General features: G+C 48.9%; 8 protein-coding genes across 8 annotated transcripts; 2 read left to right on the forward strand and 6 right to left on the reverse strand.

The window, feature by feature from the left end:
* Positions 1 to 141: 141 nt before the first annotated feature.
* Positions 142 to 3,176, reverse strand: N7537_012177 (uncharacterized protein; the record flags this gene model as incomplete). Its single annotated transcript, XM_056903231.1, has 3 exons — positions 142 to 1,775; positions 1,828 to 3,024; positions 3,074 to 3,176. 3 exons carry the CDS (start codon positions 3,174 to 3,176, stop codon positions 142 to 144), a joined length of 2,934 nt encoding a protein of 977 aa, XP_056748518.1.
* A 274-nt stretch (positions 3,177 to 3,450) lies between these two features.
* Positions 3,451 to 4,295, forward strand: N7537_012178 (kinetochore Spc25 family protein; the record flags this gene model as incomplete). Its single annotated transcript, XM_056903232.1, has 2 exons — positions 3,451 to 3,682; positions 3,751 to 4,295. 2 exons carry the CDS (start codon positions 3,451 to 3,453, stop codon positions 4,293 to 4,295), a joined length of 777 nt encoding a protein of 258 aa, XP_056748519.1.
* Positions 4,296 to 4,445: 150 nt separating this feature from the next.
* N7537_012179 (SKI complex subunit WD repeat protein SKI8) lies at positions 4,446 to 5,708 on the reverse strand (the record flags this gene model as incomplete). The annotated part of the gene is made up of 7 exons (XM_056903233.1): positions 4,446 to 4,626; positions 4,677 to 4,863; positions 4,916 to 5,009; positions 5,066 to 5,232; positions 5,291 to 5,551; positions 5,617 to 5,653; positions 5,706 to 5,708. 7 exons carry the CDS (start codon positions 5,706 to 5,708, stop codon positions 4,446 to 4,448), a joined length of 930 nt encoding a protein of 309 aa, XP_056748520.1.
* Positions 5,709 to 6,456: 748 nt separating this feature from the next.
* Positions 6,457 to 6,860, reverse strand: N7537_012180 (mitochondrial 54S ribosomal protein bL32m; the record flags this gene model as incomplete). The annotated part of the gene is made up of 2 exons (XM_056903234.1): positions 6,457 to 6,494; positions 6,557 to 6,860. 2 exons carry the CDS (start codon positions 6,858 to 6,860, stop codon positions 6,457 to 6,459), a joined length of 342 nt encoding a protein of 113 aa, XP_056748521.1.
* A 323-nt stretch (positions 6,861 to 7,183) lies between these two features.
* aspD (septin aspD) lies at positions 7,184 to 8,673 on the forward strand. Its single transcript, XM_056903235.1, has 6 exons — positions 7,184 to 7,332; positions 7,395 to 7,523; positions 7,579 to 7,660; positions 7,715 to 7,852; positions 7,923 to 8,136; positions 8,191 to 8,673. The coding sequence occupies exons 1-6, from the start codon at positions 7,200 to 7,202 to the stop codon at positions 8,527 to 8,529; spliced, it is 1,035 nt and encodes a 344-aa protein (XP_056748522.1). The 5' UTR covers positions 7,184 to 7,199; the 3' UTR covers positions 8,530 to 8,673.
* A 245-nt stretch (positions 8,674 to 8,918) lies between these two features.
* N7537_012182 (guanylate kinase) lies at positions 8,919 to 9,774 on the reverse strand (the record flags this gene model as incomplete). The annotated part of the gene is made up of 5 exons (XM_056903236.1): positions 8,919 to 9,152; positions 9,203 to 9,333; positions 9,393 to 9,500; positions 9,577 to 9,681; positions 9,762 to 9,774. 5 exons carry the CDS (start codon positions 9,772 to 9,774, stop codon positions 8,919 to 8,921), a joined length of 591 nt encoding a protein of 196 aa, XP_056748523.1.
* A 336-nt stretch (positions 9,775 to 10,110) lies between these two features.
* On the reverse strand, positions 10,111 to 11,996 carry N7537_012183 (putative Golgi matrix protein; the record flags this gene model as incomplete). The annotated part of the gene is made up of 6 exons (XM_056903237.1): positions 10,111 to 10,352; positions 10,412 to 10,518; positions 10,565 to 11,280; positions 11,338 to 11,757; positions 11,813 to 11,916; positions 11,963 to 11,996. The coding sequence occupies 6 exons, from the start codon at positions 11,994 to 11,996 to the stop codon at positions 10,111 to 10,113; spliced, it is 1,623 nt and encodes a 540-aa protein (XP_056748524.1).
* A 617-nt stretch (positions 11,997 to 12,613) lies between these two features.
* N7537_012184 (uncharacterized protein) lies at positions 12,614 to 13,487 on the reverse strand (the record flags this gene model as incomplete). Its single annotated transcript, XM_056903238.1, has 4 exons — positions 12,614 to 13,014; positions 13,073 to 13,176; positions 13,321 to 13,360; positions 13,415 to 13,487. The coding sequence occupies 4 exons, from the start codon at positions 13,485 to 13,487 to the stop codon at positions 12,614 to 12,616; spliced, it is 618 nt and encodes a 205-aa protein (XP_056748525.1).
* Positions 13,488 to 13,732: the final 245 nt, after the last annotated feature.

Below are 13,732 nucleotides of genomic sequence, written 5' to 3' on the forward strand. Positions count from 1 at the left end.
CCCTTGGTGAATGAGCCATATTCGCCATTGGTTGAACCATATCTTTTATAGTAAGATGATATACTAATATATATACTCTAAGGTATACTAGTTAAGGAATATGTATATGTATTGTTGAATTATTGGATATATAAGCCATATCTAAAATCCAGCGGCTCTCTTCTTCTTTTTCGGTTTCTTGAGTGTGCGAGTTCCAAAAGCTCCCCGCTCCATCTGGGTCATCGGCATACCATCCAGCTGGCTACTGCTGATGTTGATTCGGGGAGGTGCGAGTGGCTGACTGCCCCATGTTCGGACCATAGGGACTGCCGGAGTCGAAGGAAGGGATTGGTCACGAGTCTGTGAGCGCTTCTTCCGTCTATTTTTGGATGTGCGCGCCTTGGAATTCCGCGTCTCCTCGTCTTCGATTCTGTCCCATGTATAGTGTTGGGGATTGGTCCCCACCGGCCAGTGGGAGAGCAGGTTTGCCACCTTCCGTGGTGTTGGACGTGGGGATTTGAATGTGATGAACGCTGAGAGGCCGCCCAGGACTGGGACTGTGGTGTATTTGGATTGCTGGACTGGCGTCGTGTCCCGTCGGGATCCAAAGGTTCGGCTTTTGGCCATTAATGACTGGCTTGCAGGGGTCTGTGAGGATAAGAGTGCGAAGTAGCTCGATTGGTATTTGTTCTGTGCTGCGGCCTTCTCATTGGCCTTTTTAATTGCGAGGTCATCGACCGGATCTGGGGGTTTGGATAGTAAGATGCTATCCAACGAGGTAGAGATTTTGATTAGGCGTGAAAGGATGAGATCGGCAGCAACTCCCCGAATGAGTGTCTCTTTCATGAGTCGTGTCTGCACGGGGATGATACGAGGCAGGGTAGACATCCAATCATCGATCATTCGATCATAGGTATTTAGAAGATCCCTGTCTGCTTCGGCTGACAATTTGGCCGGTATGCCATACCTCCCGTTTGAGGATGGGACTGGTAGAAGCATATACCGACAGTGAGCGTCGGGGTCCCCGTATTTGGGCACCAGTGCTGAGATGAGTCGTTTCACATCATCTGCACTTTCATCAAGACCCCCAGGCAAAATTCTCTTGCCGGTCAATTCAACCATCGTCCTGCCTGGACGTCGCTTCGATCCATTCGCTATTTCGCCTTGTAGAATTGCTATCAACCCATCAAATGTCCTTGGTTTGGGCCTTCGTCTCTTCTTTTGCTTTTTTGGACGTATTTCCATCTTCCCTGTCGCTATTTTGTAGACGCCAGATAAATCCAAGGTCCACTGCAAGTCCGATCTTGTATCAATGCGGCCCATTTTGGGCTTGCAACGACGAACAGTCGTTTTCTTTGTCGCTGATTCGTCCCAATCATTCACAATAAAGTCATCGGTGGGTCTGATATAGGATGTCGGAGCATAACGCCTTCTTAACCGCAAGACACTACTTTGACGAAACAAGTCGGGCTCGTCTGGATCTCCGCGTGGACCTGTGAAAGTGGATTCGTGAACGGCAAAATCGGAATCCATCCAGAAAAGCTTGATCAGTGGCAAGTGGGCGTTATAGAAATTCCTACCCAATGGTGTAACAGAGTGGGCAATCTCTTTAAATACAAATCTCGAGAATCGCACAATAGAGTCACGTTTAGTTGGCGGTATCTCGTCCAACAGGGGCACATCTAGCACTAGGGGATCGGGTACAGATATACACTCGGTCTCTTCGTCGGATATAAAGGGACATGGAAATGCCTGTACCAGCCGAGTGATCTGTGAATACAGAACGAGATACACATCTAGATGATGACTTAGTATTTGAATCCCGTGTTCAGGCACACTAGCACATACCTTGGTATACGACTATGTCACTAAGTCGCAAAGTTGTGTCTTCAGGGTCTCGAAAGTGCTTCCAGGAAACTTGAGGGTATAAAGAAAGACTTGTATCATCATCGCCTGGTAGGGCCCCGAGATCAAACCATGATATCCGAGTTGTCGTCAGGACGAAGAACTGTGATGGCTTGCGTGGGTTTCTTTGAACGTCTAGAACCCACTCAGATTGCTTTGCCATTCCCAACTCAACCGTGCGTGGTGGAACCTGGTTGTCTGTGAAGGCATAGATTATGACACTGTGACGATTGGAGACAACTATCGATCCAACATTATGGACCCACACGATAGATGCCCAGCCATCAAGGCGAGGGCAACTATGTTTGCGTTTATAATCCCGCAATGGTAGCGAGCCTGATTTGACGAACTCGGCAGCCCAAGTAGACTGCTGAAGTCGCTGCCTGCCGGTGATCTCCCAGACACTCCATTTGCCTCTGGTATCTACAATGGCGAATTGTCTCTGATACCAGGGGTTGAAGGTCACATCGGCATGTGAGAAGCCACCTGTCCGCGACACAGGTACCTCTACAATGGGATTCGCATCCAGCCGCGAGTTTTTTAGGGGGGCGGAGGATCCCAGTATAGCATCTTCCGGGACGTGCATAGGCACAGGGTCCCAGTGGTAAAGAGGTCGGAATATTGTAGTCCTTGTGGGAAGACGAGCAGCCATGAACATGGGCGTCTCCTCCAAGGGACGTGCAAAACGTACTTGACGTACTGGTGCGCCAGAATTGGACCATTCAGACAATTCAATGTTGCTGATTGATGGAGCACGAAATGCTAACTTCCGTGGAGAGCTCAACTCCAAAATTTCCTCTTCCAGTGTTCGGAATGAGATTATATTACGAGATTCTCCGGTAACGGCCACCGCAATTGGAACTGAGCGCAGCCTTTTGTCATGGCGCCTTTGGTCCACTGCATAGCCGATATCGAAGAGTTCAGAGATCTCCGGATCATATTTCTCGGTTATAGTCGTCACAGTTTTGGACAAAGGTTCAGCGCGAATTGAGGACCATGATGCCGCCAAATCGGGATGCGCGCTTGTGATCACTTTCCTGGGGTTTTTCTCGGCTACTCTTTGTATTGGTCGAGCTTTCGGTGGGCAGAAAGGCGATGGGATGGTTGTCTTGGTGACACCGGTATACTCGATCGACGGGGCTTGCGAACATGTTAGTTGGTTTCCAAGGAAGGAGGCTCGATTACCTACGCCTAGCAAAGGAGCGAGTAAATGTCCAGTCCTGCTCCTCAGGAAGGTAGACAGCTCGTCCTACGTGCCCATAGTGGAGAGCACTGCCTGAATGTTCATCCATCGGATCTTTCTTTGCTTCTTGCGATCAGTTCAGGACCTGACCAAACCATATCGATACTGGTGCAACAGTAAGAGTCCACTTGGTCATATACATATGCGCATAATGTGAGGATATGCGGCAAAAGAAAGCCTAGAGCACAGAAAGTTTTTTGGTTCTTATCGATAAGACTCGGAGTTGTTGCGCCGCAACCCAAAACAACTCTGGCATTGTCCCCGCGTCAACTTCAACCTGCACCATTCAATACTCAACATTCACAATTTAATTCTCAGATACTATGACTTCTTCATTTGAACCATCACTTTCGACAAGTGGCATGCGCCCACCGCTCGCCTCGGCGGATGCGCCATCAATGGCAGACTCATTGCCCAGCATCAACTTTGGATTCGAGGACCTGCGTAATACCATGGCACAATTCACAGTGAAGTTCGACGCGTTCATTGAGCGCGGTCGCAAACGAGTCTTGGAGGAACGAAACCAGTTCCACATTAATCTGGCTGAATATGAAGGTATGAGTTGGTAATTTTGCCGCCCCCTCCTCCCACTTCCCACCACTGTGCCTAACACAACCTGCCAGAGGACGAGCGCATGCGACAGCGCGATATCGAAATTCTCAATCTCAAATCACAAACCCATGAACAAACCCTCCAAAAGGAAGCAGCCGAGGCTGCTGAAATGCACGCAGCTATCTCATCTATCACCTTAGAACGCGATTCCCGCCTTGCCAAACGCGACCGCCTAAAGCAGCAAATCGCCGAGACTCAGAAGGCTATCAGTCAAAAAGTCGAGGCACAAAAGTCTCACGCACAGCATTTAGATGCGCAATCTCGTCTCAATTTCCCAGAGTTAGAGTTTTGGCAGGATTACCTTTGTATTCGAATTGAAGGCGCCGGTCGTGAGGACCGGTTAAAGTTTGTCTACAGCCATCTATTGGAGAAGGACTGGGAGGCAGAGGCCTGGTTTGAATTGGGAACCGCCAGTCGCGACTACGAAGTTTTCCATACGCGCCCCAAGGTTGACCGGGATGGTTTGGAGCATGTGGTAGATCTCGTCAACGATGACCGAGACTTCGGGGCGTTCTTGAAACGGATGCGCAAGTTGTTTGTTGAAGCGATGAACTAAGGACAAGTACAAGGCCATTTGGGTTATTGTTATTGTTCCGATACGAATTCATGATTTTTATGCATAGTTCGAAAAGTTTCCTAGGTTCCATTGAAATCGTCACGCAGTTGTAAGGACATTTCTGCAATACCCCATTTTCAACTACTCCTTCTACCCAGTAGCCTCGCGGTAGAATGCAATGCTGCGGTTTGCGCCAGCGGTGGCAAACCCTTCTGTCTTGCCGACCTTGGGAAGCCACTTTGCGTTCCAAACGGCTTTGTCTGTTTCTGAGTGGGTAGCAACACAGGTCTTTGTCTCCATGGACCAAACCTTGACCTTGCCGTCAAACGAACTTGGAAATGTCAGCTTGTCATCATATGAATGCATGGAATATTAACTGACCTGCTTAGAAGGTACTCGCCTGTGTCGCTCCAGGAAAGAGACAAGATCCAGGCAGAGTGCCCTGAGAGATTGGCGATTTGTTCGCCAGAGGAAGTATCGTACAGTACAATAACCTTGGAGTCGCCAGCAGCTGCTAGAATCTTGCTTTTGGGCGAGAAAGCCACAGCTCGTACGGGATTGACCAAGCCTAGGCCGAATTAGCACTTGTGTTTCTGCTCGGCCCAGCCAACTTTACTTACCTAACAGAGAGAATGGCATGCGGCCGGTTTCAGTAGTGAAGATGTAGACGGCGCCATCGTCATGACCTGAAGCGATCAATCGACCGTCGGGAGACTAACCACTAAAGTTAGCAGGGCGCACTTGCCTGACTGCAGGATTTGAGATCTCACCAAGTCGATGCAAGTGCCAAAGTTACCTTTGGTCTCATGGTCTCGAATCCGAGTGCCATCGGCAGCCAAATCCCATACATTGATGCGCCCCTCCTGCGTGACACCAGCAAGATATTGGCCATCTTCAGAAAGAGCTATGGCCCAGGCATCGGCACCTGTGAGGTCGGCTGTCTTCTTGTTAGCCTCATTGCACCTTGTGGGCTATCAAAGAGGGGCAATGCTCACCAGTCAGTTTTGTGTCTGCAGCCCAATGGCCATCCTGACAAGACCAGACCTTGATTTCGCCATCAAATCCAGCGGTGATTGCACGGGAGCCATTCCCATTGGTCACGATGTGATGGCAACCAATGGTGTGGGCACCATCAATGGACTGCACCAGGGGAAAGTCAGCATCCGTGGTGGAATGCACTTTAATAGAGGAGGCACCCGAGGTAGATAGAATTTGCTTGTCGGTTATAGCCAGCGAGAAGATATCAACAAGGTGCGCTACAAAACAGAATATTAGCCAAATTATGGATGTCATCCAGGATAATGCGCATCGGGAAGCTCACCATTGTCCGCAGAACCTCTCGAGAGGTATTGCTTCGACTGAAAATTGTCAATTAGTAATGAGATTCATCATTTTTTAGTATGATCTTACCATGTTGACGATGCCGTGCTCTTTCACGGCTGTGTCGAGACTTTACTTGCGGAGGAGCAATGACGTTGGGGCCCGAAGGCCCGTTCCGCCTTTCATCGCCTTTTTTTTCTTCACGATAGAGGTGCGATGATATACCACCGACATTATCAAATGTTATATATACTGTCTCATATCTACTCTACTGACCTAGGTATCTGTATATTATTGGATGTCAAGTAAAATAATTAAGCTAGTAAGCCAATCAAGGTCGGGATACTCGAGATAGTCTCGCTCTGTACTTGCTATTAACCACCCATGTAGTTAGTACTTCTAGGGCTCCTGTCTGGGCTATATATGTACATGACTACAAAGCTAGTGAGATAAATAGAGGCGGACAATTTTCACAAATATAACTAGAGCGCTCAAGTCGTAATAACATGAACATATCCGATTATTTCCACCCGGACCGGCGTAACTATAACACCTAGAATGGGATCCCCTTTGGCTTTCGGATTTAAATGGTAAAAAAAAAAGAGTCAATTGAAAAGATCCAGCATTTAAATTCGACCTACTAGATCGAATTGTTATAAAAGTCATATTGAAACATTTCCCCCGCAAAAACCCAGACGCCAGTTGCCATGCAGCATGTATCCACAACCAATTCTAGAAATACAACCTCTTTTTTTTGGGGGGCTTGAAGATTGGGTTCTGAGAATGTTGATCCTGATTCTCCCTCCCCCCAAGGCAAACCTTTATTCCTTACAGTGCTCTCTCATGCCATGTCGAGGGTCCTCCACGATTCCTTGATGTCTGTTGACTAGTCAGCTTTTCTGCGATAACCAAATATGTTCCGGCTTGGGCTCAAATCCTACCTTTGACACAGTTGGGGCACAGGAGATGGGCACGCTTGATCTGACCACAGCCCGGGCATTTATTAAGGCTCTTCACATCTTTGAGGGCCTTGCCGGCCATTTGTCGATGACGCTTCTTCATGTGGGAGGTCTTCTTCTTAGGAACGGCGCGCAGGACGGAATCCCAAAGATCTGAGAGAAGAGATGGGATATTGAGAGCGATCGAAACCGGTTGTAGGAACCCACTGGTCGCGATGGGTGTAATCGGGAGGAACCGAGCGAGTCGGGGGAATTGGAGGGACTCGGAAAGAAGTGAGCGCGACATGGTTGCCGGAGCGAAAGGTAGAAGGCGCAATGCCATTTGTAAATAGATTCAAGCACGAATTGTTTCGAATGGGGGATGTGCTTTCTTTTTTTAAGTGTGGTAATGTGGTGGGAGAGCTATCACAGAGATCAAAGTGAAGCAAAAGTGAAGGGTAGTTTTCTGGAGAGACGCTAGTCCCGATTAGGGATAGCCCACCCCTGAGTTCGGGAAAGAGGACGATAATAAGGGGGGTGTCCCAAGTGCTCTTGCTTCAAACTACATACTTTTGTACTTCTTCTCTTCGGGTCTTTCTGGGATTGCGGGCTTTGATTTCTGCCTTTCACCTTTAATCTCTTCATAATGGCCACCACCGCAGCTTCGGCTCAACAGCCCACTGTTTTCCCTCATAGCCATGTTGGTTTTGACAGCATTACCTCACAAATTGAGCGCAAGCTGTTGAAGCGTGGCTTCCAGTTCAATGTTATGTGTGTCGGTATGTGCTGGGCGATACCTCTCCCCCACTAGAATGACCACGGCTAATTTCTTACGCGATAGGCCAAACTGGTCTTGGAAAATCGACTCTGATCAACACTATCTTCGCATCCCACCTGATTGACTCCAAGGGCCGTTTGACCCCCTCCGAGCCCGTTCGCTCCACCACCGAGATCAAGACAGAGTCGCACAGTACGTTTATTATCGGGGAATTGTGCTCGATGCGGAATGGCTGACGAGCGACTAGTTATTGAGGAGAACGGCGTGCGTCTCCGCTTGAACATTGTTGACACACCTGGTTACGGTGATCAGGTCAACAACGACCGATGGTAAGTTGAATCCCATCATGCTGGAGCTACTGGGTCTAGGCTAATCATGATCAGCTGGGACCCCATTGTCAAGTACATCAAGGATCAGCACTCGGCATACCTCCGCAAGGAACTCACCGCTCAGCGTGAGCGTTACATCCAAGATACTCGTGTTCACTGCTGCTTGTTCTTCATTCAGCCCTCCGGCCATGCGTGAGTTTGCCCCGCCCATTCCTTGGCTTCCTTGGAGCTCATTTAGACTAACCCCTTTGACCCCGCATAGCCTGAAGCCTATCGATATCGTTGTTCTGAAGAAGCTGTCCGATGTCGTCAACGTTGTTCCCGTTATTGCCAAGTCCGACTCTCTTACGCTCGAAGAGCGTCAGGCGTTCAAGGAGCGCATCAAGGAGGAGTTCTCCTTCCACAACCTGAAGATGTACCCTTACGATAATGACGAGCTCGATGATGAGGAGCGTGCTATCAACGCTCAGATCAAGGTATGCTCGACCCCGGCAGAGCTGTCATAACTCGAGATTAACCTCTAGTTACAGGACATCATTCCTTTCTCGATTGTCGGCAGTGAGAAGACCATTGTTGTCAACGGCAAGCAGGTTCGCGGCCGCCAGAACCGCTGGGGTGTCATCAACGTCGAGGACGAGAACCACTGTGAATTTGTCTACCTACGCAACTTCCTGACCCGCACCCACCTTCAGGATCTGGTCGAGACTACCAGCCAGATTCACTACGAGACCTTCCGTGCCAAGCAGTTGCTAGCCCTGAAGGAAAGCAGCGCTGCCGGGGGCCACACCGGTGGCAGCCGGCCCATCAGCCCCTCCGCGGACCGGGAGCTGAGCCGCAACTCGCAGCGCGCAGCCATGAACGGATACTAAACTCGGTGATCTTTCATGTCTGATGCGAGCGCTGTGACCGTTGCGCGACGGCCCTCTCCGAAAACTTACTGTCCTCTTTTGACGCCAGCAGGCCCTTGCAGATATCCCATTTTTCCTTTTTTTTTCCTTTTTGCGTTTGTTTTCGTTTGTATCCTACATCCCATCTTGTGTCTTCCTGGGAGACCCATCGAGCTTGTATTGCCGGGGAAAAAGAGAATTGGCACTCCAGTGCTCGTGCCATCTCTGGTGCTTTCCATGTACTTAGTTTTCTTAATTAACTTGACGAGAGCAACTTCTATTCTTGGATTGAAAGATACCAAGCGGGGCGGTCGCCTTGCTGGGCATGATATCGACCTAAATCACATTTCCCATATGTAATGTAGTGCGTACTATTGCGCACCGAACTTACCACCGTCAACAACCCAATCCCGCAACTCAACATATGCTTTCTCCAGATCATCATTAACAACGATCTTATCGTGGGCCGCAGGCTGCTTTGCATACTCAAGCTCGTTCTGAGCTTGGTTGAGTCTTTTCTGGAGAGATTCTTCGGTTTCGGTGCCACGGCCACGGAGGCGCTGCTCCAGCACCTCGAGAGAAGGCGGCGCAAGGAACAAGAAACGCTATAAACCATTAGTAAAGTCCTATTGTCGGATGGCCTAGGGCACTTTACCGCATTGAGATCCGTCCGCTTCACCTGCTTGACTCCTTCCATCTCAATGTCCAGTATGCAGATACGCTTCTTCTCAGCGATGTTCCTGACAGCCTGAATGGATGTTCCATAGTAATTCCCGCCGAATTGAGCTGCTCTGCCGGTTAATTGAAGTCCGATCTTTCATCTTAAAGCTAGTAGTGTAACCCACCATGTTCAATAAACCCGTTCTTGGCCACTAGGTCGAGGAATGCGTCTTTTGTGACAAAGTTATATTCACGGCCATCTTGCTCGCCGGGTCTCGGGGATCGTGTGGTTTCTATTTAGGGCACATGTGAGCAAAGCTGTGCGCGAATTCATTCCATCCCTCCTCTTGTCGCTATTGGGGCACTGACCCGAGATAGAAAATCCAAACGTATCAGGATACTCGGCGAACAATCGCTTGAGTAGAGTCGACTTTCCAGTCCCCGATGGGCCTGAAATCACAATAGGGCGGTAGGCTTTAGTACAAAAGTGGTCACGTCAGTATGTCTACGTCGAACGGTGGGGTTATGTTCTGCCATGAAGCAGCCTTACTTACCAGTGGAGGCCATTGTAGATGCAGAGTGAGTAGAACGGACGAATGGTCTATAGAACGCTGAGAAGGCACGGAAATATGAGAGAGGCATGTAAGGATTGAAATCAAAACTGATTATTTAGCTGAAGACGGCTTTGTTCCATCCAAATCCAGCTTAGCCTGTTTATTTATTAGGAAGGCGGAAGAAACCCATATCTCTTGGCACTTCTGGCTTTGTGCGGAGTATCCATGAATGTAACGACGTATATGGAGTACATAACTAGTTACATGCGATTATCAAAGAGAACAAAGTATCAAAGTATCAATATCCCAAGTTCTATGCCGTTCCTGCTTTATACATTTCCCCACCCTATCATTTAAGAGGCCCCTGGTGGCTTCCTCGTCGCGATGGATTCATGTTACCCACCTCCGCTTCTTGCTCAAGGAAATTAGACCATAGTTCGGCTAACGTCTCTTTACTGGAGGCACTATTATCCATGAACTCCGTTGCCAGGTTTGGGGTGCTCGGGGTGCGGAGGGGAGTGCCCGGGACTCGGAGCTTCCCAGGCATACTCGATGTCCCCGGGCGGGCAAGACCTGCCTGTTCACGTTGCTCTATTTTTAATAATTAGATGGGCTCCAGGAATTCTTCGTATTTGGTTTGCAACACTCACCATCGTTCCAGCCTAGGAGTGCAGCGATCAGTTGCAGTATTTGGAATTTCTTCGGATCAGATCGGTCTAGAGCAAGGAAGTGCAAAAAATGGTTGGTGACAATATGTCTGTATGGTGTCAGTATGGAATTGAGTGGATGTCACAAGAACATACCTGTCAACATTATCCTCCGCCTTTCCTTTCTTGAGGAATCGTAGGGCTTTCGTTAGATGGTCATTCAACGTAACTGCTTCATGCCGTAGTTTTCCAATAAGAAGGTTCTTCTCTTTGACCTCTTTCTCGAATGGCCGGACTCGCTCAATCTCTTCCTGGGCATTTTGGAGACCCTTATCGGCCTCGGTGGCCTGCTTCTGTGCTTCCCGCAGAGAGCGTCGAAGGTCCTCGAGTTGAGAATCAGAGCTCTCGACAAGCTCCCGCAGCTCTTGCTTTCGCGCCAATTGGATTTCCTGCAACGCCCGCTGGAGGCCATCAACTGTTGACTGTTGGGTGTCGCGTTCATGGGTGGCTCGTTCATATCCCTCTCTCAAACTGCTGAGCTGCTCCTCCAGATCCCCGACCTTCTCGTTCAGGTTCTCCCGGATAGATCGCTCCTCCATGGCAAGAATTTCCCAATTATGCATAGCCTCCTTCGCTTGCTCAAACTCCGACTGGAGGTATGACTCTTGCTCGAGCAATTCCTCCTTCTCCTTCAACCAATTCTGTTGGGATAAGTTTGTCCGGTCTCGAAGAGTGGATAGCTCCTTCTCTTTCTCCACTGAGTCGCCCGATAGTTCTATCAGCTGGGTGGACTTTGAATCGAGCTCATCCTTCAAGTTGTTGTTCTCGTCTTCGAGGTCTTCGATTTGTGATCGTGCTAGAGACAATTCCTCCTAAAGGGCAAGCAAGATTAGCCAAATATCCCAAGTAGTGAATTCTGGTCCACGCACCGCATCCTCCTTGAGCCGCTCCCCTAGTTGCGATTTGATGGTGTTAACTCGTTCCAGGAGCACCTGGAACTGCGTTTCTGCCTGCTCCTTTCTGCTCTCCGCGTCGTCCAATTTCTGTTGCAGGGCCTCCATGTCAGCGGTGTGCTTGGACTGAATCTCTTCCAATGATTTTCGCATGTCAGCTACTTCGGCGCGCAACGAGTCGCGATCTCGAACAAGTGCATCGAATCGGTCCTTTGGCTCGGTGCCATCGGAAGCGGGGTTGGACTGGATATCGTTTCCTGAGGGGGTATCTCCAGTAGCTACGGGCTCCTGGTTATTGGCAGACCGATCTGGTAGACTACCATCTATTGTGTCGGGCTTGGCGCCATTGGATTCTGGCACTGGTCTGGGGTCTTCGTTGGCATCATGGGGTTCGTTCTTGTGAGACGTCAGCAAAGGTGAATAACAACCAGGGTGGGAGTTCATCACATACATCAGTGTCATTGTGATCGGCGGGCGCATCCTCTGGATGCTCGTCAGCCTTGGAGTCGGCTTTGGCTTTTGCGGCCTTCTTCTTGTTCTTCTTGGACTTTGCGCCTTTGCGGGGTCAGTGGGTTCCAATTCACAAAGGGGATGTCCTTACTTGGGGTAGCAGATGGTGGAATTCCCTCGCTCATGCTGTGTGGTGTTTGAAAAGACCTTGGGGGAGGAAGATGATGAATTCGGTTACGGGGCAAGCTGTCAACACGGCCGGGGCTAGCGCCCTTTCCGCCCTCCAGGGCTATTCCCAGATGATTAATCTATCAACCTCCATTCCACAGGCTAATTTTTTTGATATATATATAATATATATATATATATTTGCTTCTAATTTGATGTGTTTATTTGGCCTGTATCTACCTTGTCATGTTTGAATCCTTTGTCGTTCTATACTTATTCATACGTATATGATACACTACAAGCCTATAATTCCCCCATAGTATGCCAAAGGAAATCCCCTATGGTGTATGCCGATTGGAAAAGAATCCTAGGGTTCTTCTGACATGGCGTAGGGCTTTGAGAGGTTAGTGAAGCCCTTTATCTATCTCACTATATCTCATTACACATGACCTAAAAAGGTCAGAAGAGGTATCAAGAGAGAGAAGAGCAGGACTGTTTTGTCGTACTCATATCAGGTGTCCCTCCGTGGTATATGCTATGTAGTATGTAGAGGGTATAATTTTCACTTCGCTGGCGGTTCAAAGTTAACACACAGGAAAAGGTTATCTTCCATTAGAAAAGATATCAGTGCTCATCACATGAAATCGTCGAGGAAATTCTCATCACGGTCCTGGTTGTTGCTGGCCTCCAGATTCTCTTCTGTGAACATATCGTCATATGCATGGTCTTTCTGCCACTTCAGCTGTTCATACTCTTGCTGCTTCTTCTTTTCCTTCGCACGTTGTTCATCTCGGGTCTTACGGTCACCGCGCTGCTTCTTCTTCGTGTCCTCTTCCTTCTCGGCTCGGAGATCGGGGTATTTCTCGACTCGGGTCTTGTTCAGCCGGTTGACAATTGGGTTTTCACGCTGCTTCACATAGACCTTGCGGACCAGCTTGTGATTATGGAATGTGACTTGACCGGCCGCCATTGACCCGTCTTTCTTCAGGTTTGACCATGGTGTGTAGATTATGGTGATGTTGTCTTTCTTGTTTCCTTTCCAGAAGTCAGTCTCCACCAGGATGAAATCCTTGGGTTCATGTCGAGGACTGACCTTCAATGGAGTTCGCCTTCGTGAGTTGGGCGCAATCCTCTAGAAGCGGCTGGGCGATGTTGTCCCATGTTTCGCCTTCTCGAAGGCGCACATAGACGTGTGCACTTGACAAATTGTCGACGTGGAACTGCAAGTGTATAGAGGTATTAGGGCAATTGGCGCTATCGCAAGCCGGAGCGGGAAAGACTGACCCTGTTGCGCAAGAATATCAGTCCCAAAATTCTGCAAAGGTATACCGGGGAACATACCAGACATCATTGTCCAATCCATATTTTATGAGATCCTCGTCTAACACCATTGTTAACAAGTTTATCCCCTAGATTGACCAAGTCACAGGCATACTCTCGAATTTGTCCTTGCCGACATAAATAAAGGCGGAAGGTTCCACGACAGTCGATGTGAAATAGAAAACCATAATGTCAGTATCCGATCCTTCTTCTTTGCTTTCAAAGAATCTTCAGGCAAATTGGGTTCGAACAATGATCGGCGCAGGTCAAAAGTTGAAATGGCGCTGGTGGGGGAATCTTTATCTCGAGACTATCTTGTGGCTTAGTCAGCGGTATAGATCTCGAAGCCAGAGGTCGATTTGGCCAGGCGAGGCCGGAAAATCAACTTGCGAAATCCCTAATGCTGGTTTCTGGTCAAATCAATCGAGCTTGA

Source organism: Penicillium hordei (genome assembly GCF_028827395.1).
Source record: "Penicillium hordei strain IBT 12815 chromosome Unknown utg000006l_segment0_segment0, whole genome shotgun sequence".
In the NCBI taxonomy this organism is placed as follows: domain Eukaryota; kingdom Fungi; phylum Ascomycota; class Eurotiomycetes; order Eurotiales; family Aspergillaceae; genus Penicillium; species Penicillium hordei.